The sequence below is a fragment of the Scophthalmus maximus genome, chromosome 17 (assembly GCF_022379125.1).
Source record: "Scophthalmus maximus strain ysfricsl-2021 chromosome 17, ASM2237912v1, whole genome shotgun sequence".
NCBI lineage: Eukaryota > Metazoa > Chordata > Actinopteri > Pleuronectiformes > Scophthalmidae > Scophthalmus > Scophthalmus maximus.
In genome coordinates this window covers 2,814,647-2,825,338 of record NC_061531.1, presented here as the reverse complement: position 1 = coordinate 2,825,338, position 10,692 = coordinate 2,814,647, and the positions used below count along the sequence as shown (strand labels likewise).

At 43.7% G+C, this 10,692-nt stretch overlaps 1 protein-coding gene across 1 annotated transcript; it reads right to left on the bottom strand.

Annotated features, from left to right (window-relative positions):
- Positions 1 to 1,895: 1,895 nt before the first annotated feature.
- Positions 1,896 to 8,116, bottom strand: cbx1a (chromobox homolog 1a (HP1 beta homolog Drosophila)). Its single transcript, XM_047328168.1, has 5 exons — positions 7,981 to 8,116; positions 7,208 to 7,511; positions 6,853 to 7,018; positions 6,584 to 6,678; positions 1,896 to 5,114 (listed from the first exon to the last, which is right to left on the bottom strand). The coding sequence occupies exons 1-5, from the start codon at positions 8,114 to 8,116 to the stop codon at positions 4,964 to 4,966; spliced, it is 852 nt and encodes a 283-aa protein (XP_047184124.1). The 3' UTR covers positions 1,896 to 4,963.
- Positions 8,117 to 10,692: the final 2,576 nt, after the last annotated feature.

The window sequence follows — 10,692 nt, the reverse complement described above, 5'->3', positions numbered from 1 at the left end:
GAACATGCAAACTCCACACAGAAAGGCCCTGGTTGAACCGGGATTCGAACCCAGAACCTTCTTGCTGTGAGGCGAAGGTGCTAACCACTACACCACCGTGCAGCCCTCATGTTAAGAATGAAAAGATAAAAATAATACCAAAGTTATAAGGCATGGTGGATATGTTGCCTTTGAGAACAAGGTTGGATGAAACATCATGAAGCTGCATGTGATTCGGCGGTGGACACAGTAAGTGAAGGGAGTAAGAAAATGAAGAATTTAGAGGATAGAGTGCTCCACCTGTTTTTACACCTATGCACACCTGACCACTCATAGCAGTTGAGCTGTTGGAACCCTCCCCCCAATTTACTGGCATCAAGTATTGGAAGAGTACAAAGTAAACTCTACCAATATGCCAATATTTAAGGCCATGTGGATGTGTCAAACACTGTTAAACTGAATGAGGAATGACTCATTTTACATGGAAGTTGTGTCTGTGTCCCCCCCCCAAATGAACTGAAAGCATGATAGCAGTGGGTTCTTACCATGCCTTTTAAAATACATGGTTTTATGTTTTTACATACTTAAAACACATCTGTGTCTCAAGCTGTAGACATCCTATCGCTAGTTCCAAACAAGATGGCAGGAATTCAAATTGTAACTATGCCCACTGCCAAAATTAAAAACAAATAATATATGAATATATATATACAGCAACTGAGTTGAGATGATAAGCTATTCATTTCCCAAGATTGAGGGTATGGATACATTTTTAAATGCCACAAATATATACAGGCATTAATCTAACTTCAATTGAATCAGGAAAAATGTCAGACTTTGCCAGCTAGTCAAGTCCAGATTCTCACATATCTTTAGTTTGTGAATGGTTTGAAGTTAGCATGTCAGCCTCCAGTGGTTGTTTACACTGCTGAGTAAGACAGAACAGAGATTATGATGAAATCATTGGTACAAGCAGTTTGACCTCTTGATGCTAGTGAATTTGTAATCTTTTTGTAAAAATGTTTCCATTTAAAGTTGGTGTTGAATACGGCCTGTTAATACTAAATGTAGAATTTCTCAGGAATAAGCACAGCCATTAGCAAGCTTGTAGTTATGTCTGCCTACATGCATAGTCATATTTTCAGTTTGTACTACAATAGCTCCAATTTTTTTTCACTGACAAAAATTATCAGTTGGTGCTTCACTTGGCAGATACCTCAACTTTAAATAAAACTACTGAACGCATATGCCTGTGTCCCTTGTACAGCAGAGACATGCAAGCAGAATGATGAAAAATGCTTCACACCAAAATCCTGTTTTCAAATTTATGAACACAGTGAGAAATTTTAAAACCTGCATGCTTGCCTCATACTATCACTGATGGAACAAGGTTTTAATACTTGTTGTGGTTGTTTTTTATGTTTGTGTATGCCCAATGTGCTTGCTGGTATTCAAGAATGTTGGACCTCACCTTTTGTATTATTAAAAACTTGTGGAGTTGTATTGCCTCCCTGGTGTTGACAGTCAGAAAAGCGGCAAGCAGGGTCCATCGCTTTAACTGAATCTGTCCGTTCACACAGACCTAATTGAGTATGACCAGGACAGTTGGCACAGTCAAATGTTGGCTGTAATCACAAAAATAAGTACACTCTTGTTGGCATTTGGTGCTGACTGAGTTTTGTATGTTCAGGTTTCATTCAAAACTGATGCCATATTGACAACAACAGGGAGTTTTTAATGATGTGACACTTGTTGTTGTCAAGTTTGACTAAGATTTGACCCAACTGCAGCACAAAATAAAAGCCAGTGGTTTTAGTCATCATAAATCTCCCAGATGCTCTCGTAGCTGTGGTGGCCTTCTTTCCCACCGCATACCATTCAGACAAGGAGTCGTCGAGACACCACAATACAAATACTTATGAAAACAAAACAAACCTTTATTGTCCAAAACAGACAAAGGAAGATCAGTCATGACAGTGACATTCCAAGGGAAACCAATATACAAGCAACAAGACAACACAATCTAATCTGCTAAACACTGAAGTTTCAGAGACAAGATAGAAAAGCTAACTAGCGGACCCAGGTACAGCTAATTCATCCCTTCCTGACACGGGATAGGACATTTTAGTCATAACACTGTAACATGTATATAGTGAAGACACGAGAGCATTCTACTCGGAATAATACATTTGTGTGAAAACAGACAGCGGCATGAACAATCAGCACAGCTCCGTTTGAGTCAGAGGTTTGATTTCAAATGCCATAATTTTTATTTACAACTGAACCAACTAGTGATCGTCCAACCTGTTTCTCTGACTGTATATCATGAAGCTTACATCTTTAACTTAGTACATATCTTCCTCAGAATTTTACTGGGGATTAGGGATCATTAAAATGATCAGATTCTGTGGAAGAGGGTAACTTTAAAAAATAAATTGCTGCTTTGTCAAGGGTTGTGACACAAGGCAGTGTGAAGTGAAGCAGAAAGACAATGTCCACTGGAAATAGAAAAATAGAGTCAAGGAAATATATTTTCAGGACTAAATTCTCTCCAAGGTAAGTTGCCACCCAAAGCAAACAGTTTGGGGGAAATTGGATTTGAACATGCTAACCCAGGTCCGCTAACAGAAGAAGATACTATATTAACTTAAATGGAGTATACCTGGAAATAAGCACAGCCGGGCAACATTCAATATGAAGTGATTAAATTGATCATGCTGAACGCAAAAGCTCTTTCATTTTTTATTTTTTGCAAATAGCAAAAAATGATGTGTGGAACATAGGATGGTCTGCAAGCAAGAGGAACCATGAGCCACTCAAAATGTGCTGAATCATCATGTCGTGAGTGCCGCCCGGTCAGTGCAAGCTAAAATGATACAGCTTAGAAAACACAGGTACCAGAGTGTGTGAAGGTTAAAAACAAGGGTGTGGAAATGAAGACTAAAAGTACTTTCAATTATCTCTTCCACAAACAGTAAAACACAGTTGTATTTGTTATGGGGCACATATCCACTGAGTGATAGGGCGTCGGCCTCATCAGAAAAAACTTCCACCTGCAAGCCACTTTCAACCGCTCATGAGCCAAACAAGAGGCTGGCAGAGAATATCGATGTACCAACTGCAGCCAACAGTTTAGCGGCATATGGCATGTCACTTCCCACACCGATAGCGACACAGCTGTCTACACTACACCACAACTTGTTATCACAGCAGGCCCACAGTCCTGCTGACATGGTTAATACAGGTACAGGAGGTGTGAAACAAGTCTGATCACCTTGTAACTGTGCATAAAATGGAGAGGCCAACTCCAGCATTCTGATTACAGTCTCACCGATGCACGATTTTGAAACGCTCTACCTACATAATCATCTGATCTTTGATATCCAGATATAAGCAATTAAAAAAGACTGATAGTTAAAACAGGCTAACAGTGTGTGCATGATGTGTTTCTGTCTGAATGACCATGCGTGGGTTCTCGACGCTTCTCCCCTCTAATCTGGAGGTCAAAGGGCATCACAGCTTCTTCAGGTGTGAGGTGTTGGTTTGAAAAAGGCCTAGATGCTAGATGAGAAAACCTCACCAAACGTCCAACGGTGTGCCCATCACTCAGTGGAAATTACAACCAAACAGCTGTAGCTTTTCAGTGTGTACACTCCACCAGCCATTTTGACAGGAAAAACAACATGCTTCAGATCTATCGAAGATAATACTTTAAAACTGCTGAACTCAGTTGAGAAGTTGGGGAATCCAACCTGCTGTGACTACCAGGAATGAAATGAAGTCTGGGCACTTTAACCAGACACACCAACTCTTTATATTGTAACAGATCCGCAGGTTTACATCCATAGAAACTGACAAGTTAAGCTCAAACCTTAGCTCATATACTTGCTCAGTTATCAGTTTTCATAAAAAAAAATTTAAAACTTACAGGAAGCAAAGTAAAAGCTGCAGTTTTGCTGGAATGAAGGGAAACTCAGAAATTCAAAAAAACTGTTTTAGCACAGAAATGCAGGACATTTGAACTGCCAGCAGCTGGTTCACTGCCATATTGGCTGGTAGGACATACAGACGCTGAAGCCAACGACTGGTGGTTCTTTCATGGAGACTGTGAGACTCCACATTAGAGTGAAATGTATTCATTTGGTGTTTTGAGTTTCAAATGAAGAACAGCGTTACAGCGATAATGAGAAACAAGGTGGCACAAAGAACAGATACTGAAAGAGACAAAATGGTTTCTGTCCGTTCTTTCACACACTTCACGTAATACGTCGCCTCACTTCTTTCCCCTTCAAAAGAATTTCCCCTCAGTGTGTTCTGACGAAGCGGGGAGGGAAGTTTGTCCACTCCAAACTGCCACAATCCACTGGCCACTCTCACCCTCTTACTGGCTAATACAGGAGTTCTAAATGAGGACCGGTGATTGGGAGGAGAGACAAACTTGCCAGCCACAGCCAAACACTCAGCTTGCTTCTCACATGAATGCACGTGTTAAAGAGGTAGCTCGACAGCTCCCGTTGTATTGCTTAATTTCCAACACCAAGCACTTGTCACCAAGTGTTGGAGACAAACACTTATTAGTCATTTCACAGGATTGCGTTCAATATTCAGTTTGTGATGACAAGGAGAAATACTGGCAGAACAAAGGCACCGACTCCCATCAGGTGACATGTTCTTGGTGAGGGAAGTAAAGCAGAGGAGCGTCAACATATCTCTTTAACACATTTTCTTTCACATTCAGCTGAGACACAAGTGGGAGCATCCTTTGAGGAAAGCACGTCAGTCTCCTTCCAGGGCAGGAAAACAAACATCTTTTTCCCCTCTGTCAGCTACGTTGGCAGTTCAATCACAATGATTTGGGATTTTTTTCTTTTTTTAAATCAATTTCCCTGCCAAAGTGGCTGCTAGAGTCGACTCACTTGGGCAACAGTTCACCAGCATATTGTCGATTTCCCGCCCTCCACCTCCGCACTCCTCCTCTACTAATCTAGTCTTTTTTCTCCTCTTCCTTCTTCTCCTCCTCTTCTGTGGGGTAAGAGTGCCAGGTGAGGCGCTCCTCGTAGAAAGAGATGACCACTTGGGGACATTTGACGTTAGCTTCCTTGGCTGGGACAAGGTCGGCCTCATCGGAGTTCTTCCTGTTAGTTTTTATTTGAGAGAAAAAGTATACAGGCAGGTGAAAAGAGGGAAATAATATGGCAGAGATTCAGCACGCTGGACTCTAAATCAAATGCCGTGAAATGCAGTGAATTTCTAGAATGGTGCTTTCATTTTGAAATGCTGTTTTCCATCCGTAGTGAGTTGAGATGCTACAACCTGCAGCTTCACAATGAAAATGACCTTCACATTGAACATCAATGGACTGAAGTGGATGTGCTAGAGTCTGCCACATGTAACAGAGGCCGAGGAGAAGTTTGCTGCCTCTCCACTGGCTGATCACAATTTTCGGAATACATTCAGGGGTCACTAGAGTACAGCTGCCCAGAGAAATGCAATCCAATATGACATCTCCTGCCTTAAAGCCTGTTTATGTCAATAACTTCAAATATATATATTTTATATACTGTATATACATTTTGCCATTGAGCTCAAACATAGTAATATTGTACTGTCGTTTCTAATATTTAACGCTATGCCTCAGGGTTCCGACACATTTTCCATTTCAAAATCCCATACTTTTTCCAGACTTCTCTGTAGATTTATTCAGACCATATTTGAAATCAGAACAAAAATGGCTAGATGTTTATTAAGTAAATATTATTATATAAATAAATATTTTTTAAATCCAAAATATTTCATTCTGACTGTGTAAGCTAGCATGTTGCACTTCATACACAGAAAGTCACGGTTTCTCCAGAAAGTTGATTGTCATGTACATGTGCAGATTGATATTGAAATATTGACGCTTTCAAATATTGACGACATTACCTGTTCTAGATCTGATTCTCAGATTAAAATATTCATATTTAAGCTCCGTAATTTTGGGGGAATGTGTATTTTATCATCAGCATGGGAAACAAAGTAAGTAGCTATCACCAGGATCATCTAAATAACGCTGGTTTATAGGAACTACTTATCCTTCCTCCTGTCATAGTCATATATGAATTATGGCTCTGTAGATACAGTAGTGGCAGGTACAGAGAGTGTGTTGCTATGGCGATGGTTATCACTCACCGTGGGGAAATGATTCACTAGACGAGAGAGATTGAGATGGATAGTTAGTATCTAAAATTTTTGGATTCACGTCTGTTTAGACTTCAGTCTGAAAACAAATATTTTTCCGAAGGAAGCCTGTATTCTTAAGTGAAAAAACTAGAGTGACCTTATTAGTTTGAGGGACCTGCATTTGATTTCTCATGTTCCAATAACAAGATGATCGGCCTCAGTAATTCCTGAAAGGCATTTAAGGAAGGGGGTTGGCTGCAGACAGAGCTTTGCACTCAAGCTTCAGAATGGCTAAATATAGACTCAGTGAAATATGGTCACTGGCCTTCTGCTTCCATAGTATCTGAGACCAGACAGGGGTCAGGATAACATTCAATTAGCATATATGCATTTTGCATTGCTTGTAAAACACACTGTTGAACAACTGATAGTGAACACCCACCACTTCATGAGGAACATCAGCTCCCCACTCGAATCCGTTGCTCCAATAATCCTCTCTGGCTGCAGACCTCTACCAAAACCCCTGGCCTTCTCACCCTGGAGACAGGAAGTAAAAGGAAAATGAATGACAACAGAGGAGGAAACAGACTGACACAATCATATAATGAACATTAAAGCTCCTATGTGAAGACTGGTTAGGAAAATTGTTTTTCTTTGTCTGGCTGGCAGCTGGGATTCTTTAGTCTGAAGCAATCTCTCTCGCTTCTTTACCTCTTCTTTCTTCCTCTTGGTCCCTCGCTCTTCTGAGTCTCCCTCGCTGGGAGCTTTCCTCTTGCCCTCTTTCTTCTTCTCCTCCTTCTCTCTGTATTTCTGCATGTACTCTGCGATAAGGTCGGGGCAGTCCAGGTTCTCCTCTGGCTCCCAGGTATTATCCTCACTGGGAAAGTGCGCACACGCACACACACACACACACAATGTTTAGCTAACATTGTACACACATTAGAATGAAAACTGAAAATTCCCAGGAGAAAAATCCACCGGAGACTTAAACCAGCAACCACATTAGGGATCACATTCTAATGAGGAAAAGTGAACAGAACCTTGGCCGAGATAGACTTTGACTCACTTCGAGAACCCCTTCCACTTCAACAGAAATTCCACTTTTCCCTTCACGATTCGGCGGTCCAAAACCTTCTCCACCACATACTCTTCCTCTTCCTCCTCCTCCCCTGCTGCTGCTGCTGCTGCTGCTGATGCCGGTGCTGCAGCTGTCGCTGCTGCCGCCGGTGCTGGTGCCGGTGCTGCTGCTGCTGCTGCTGCTGCTGCCACCACCACCGCCGCCGGTGCTGCAGGCTGCTCCTCCTCCTCAGCCTTCTTGCCTTTCTTTCCTGCTACGGTCGCCAGCTTGACGTCTGCTGAGGGAGCCTCTGCTGGAGCCAAAAGGAAACATGCAGAGATAGGGATAAAATGATTTAGAACAATTAGGTTTGTTAATCAAACTCTATTTGAGAATGTTACAGAGCTAAAATGTTCTGTTAAATAAGGAAAATGACAGGGCTAGTGCATGACAGCTGGGGCAGAGAACTTCAGTGTCTGAAGAATCTCCTGCATTAAAACAGAAACGACAAATAAAAGTCAGCTCTAAAGTGTAAACATCAGTATTTGGTAATCTGCCCAGCACCAGGCAAATCTAGAGCTAAAGCTAGATGCTACAGTGAGATGCAGCTGCATTTTTCTTGGACTACAGGGGGGTAGGGAGGGCAGATGTAAAAAAATGACGCATGCTGCACTGCTAGTAAAGCCGTGGACAGGTTTGCAAAAGGATTGCCAGGTAAGCGAAAAACAGATGATGAATCTACACCGAACGTCCAAACAACCAAAACAAAGACAAGGCATAACTTGCCCTTGGCTTCACCGGTACAATGGTGGGAGATGAAGAGAGACCAGTGTGTTGTGTGTCTCGAATATTCGCTTCAGATAGTATGAAGCCGAACGAGTCAAGACGCCACTTGGAGATGACAAGTCCAGTCAGCATTATTATGAAGGCCGACTTAATTCTTGCAAGACATTAAAGCTGCTGTCGGTAGGATTGAGAGAGAAAGTGTGGACATAGTCTCAGAATTCAAAATCCAACGACTCCTGCTCCCCCCCCCTGCCTCTCCGCTGCACTTCGGCTCCTCCTCCACAGCTCGTCCCAGCCCTCCGTGTCCGTGCACGCTACCATGGCAACCGAAGCCAGGCAAGGTACGTAACATGACGTTCCCACCGGTAAGATGCTAACTTGAAGCTAACACTGACTACTGTCCACATTGATAAGACTATAAGATTTTTTTTTTGTAGTTATTGTTGCCTCACATTATTACCCGTGACTTTTTGTGAAAACAACATTGTCATGTTTTGGAACGTTGGCGACCGTAAATCAGTTTATATTAGCTTGTTTACATACCTAGAGTTAGCTAGCACGTTAGCTACAGCGTTACATGGTAGGCCTGTAAATTAACAGCTTTATCGTCACATACATCATTTGTTGCTTTGCAAGATGACTGACGCTTTTATCTATATGTTATAACATTATTAGAGCTTTGAGACTGGTACACTGGACTCCGATGAGGAAGTGAACACGGCTGCTTCGATGAGCAGTCGAGCGAGGACAAGAGGGAGTCGCATACGAGGCGCACCGGGCAGCGGCCGTGCGAGACGGGGCAGAGGTCGGCGTGTTGGCCCCACACCCGAGGACCTGGGAGCCGAAGACACAGCTGATCTTCATGTGATGAGCCAATTGGTCGCGAGAGCACAGACAACGACACACGTCTGGAAATCTCTCAAAACAGATTAGACCGCTTGGACACAAACATATTTTCAGCTATTATGCTACAAACACCGCTAACCAATAGCCGTAGCACTGTGGACCTAGAACTAGCAGCCTGATTAGAACTAGCAGCCTGATTACAACAGCACAGTAGCACACGGTCACAGAGTGCGACACTAAAATGGAAAATAAAAGATAAATGAAACATTATTATATTACCGGTCAAGCAGAACGCATCGTTTGTGAACCCTGTCGGCGTTGTTGCTTCTGTGCAGCCGCTCCGATGTTTACATCTGCTGGATCTGTTCCCTTCTTTTTAGCTCGTTTTTGCTCGTGGCCTTTGTCGTATATGCAGTTTCTGGCAAAGGAGCCGGGCAGTTTTTTCGATGCTTGGTGCTTCTCTACCACGGTGTTTTCAAACTAACTCCGCTTCTGCTGCGAGCTCCTCGTTGTGAAGACGTGAGCTTGGTCGCGACCGAGCGAGTGAGGCTGTGCACAGGTTCTGCAGCGCTGCCCAGCTCGTACCTGGATGATTGACAGAGCGGAGAGACGCCCCCTGGCTGTGAGTGGAGATTTTTGCTCGGGCGCGGCGGATTCTGGCAAATGGCATTAAAGGCAGTAGAGGGAGCTGAATGACCCAGAGTCTGTCACAGACAACCTGTCTCACATATTACTACCAGCAAATATGAAAATAAGTTATTTTTGCAAATCCTACCAACAGCAGCTTTAAAGAAGTTTTAAGAAGTTGAAGTTACCCCATTCAACGCAAAACACTGATTCAGAGGGTGCTTGCTGCATATAGTCACTTGTAATGCTTCCATTCTTAAGTGACTTGTCCGTTAGTTTTTTCAGTGAGTCACACTTTGAAGATGCATCTCTGTATTAATTATAATAGACAATGTTTTTAAATACATTCTATTGGAGTTTGCAAGCAAAGGACATGTCTGAAAACATGTTTACGTGGGCGCATGTGGGGGGGTGTATAAACGAAGTTTACTTGCCAAAGGGGGCCCCTGCAAAACAGGTTGGGAGCAGCTGGACTACAGTGTAAGGTCAACAATTAGGACGTTGTCTTAAAGTTGCCTTACGCCAATAAACAACACCAGTCAGTCACCCTCCATCCATTTAAATCCAGGAGCATACTGATGAGCCCCATGCGAGCTCGGGGACGTTGACAAGGCCGTAGCAACAAGTGGACCCGGGACCAACTTTATTTTTCACCGGCCACACACCAACGGAGCTCAATGGAGGAGGCCGCACGTCAGCGACACTGACCAGAGCCCAGGCGAGGGTGGGACAGTCTGTACAGCAGTGGAACCACAGAGGGGAAGAGAGGAGCGTCGGCCCCTCTTGGACCTGCAGGTCAAAGTGAAAAACAGCGCCGGATCCACCATGTCTGGCGCCGAGCGGTGACGAACCGGTGCCCGGTGTGGAAAAAAGACACGCTCGTGCAGGCTGGAGCTTCTCCAGCCCCAACTGACTTTGCACCGCTGGATAAACACGTTCAAACTGTGCATTGCGCTCATGTCCATGTTGGCGCTTAAACTTCCGACAGCGCACGACCACACCTGCCTCCACCTGGCGGCCCGGGAGTTGTTGGTGCACGTGTGCGTGTCGTTTCATTTGCTGGATGGCGGGGGGCGGGGGAAGTAAAACGCCCCTCTCTGCAAACCTGGTGTAGAAAAGAAGCAGCCGGCGGAAAAACTGCACACGCTGCGACAGTCGCAATTTCGCACGTACGCGTGTGCATCGCAATAGCACCACGGGGGCTCTCTCTGCAGTGTGTCAGAAGAGACGCGTCC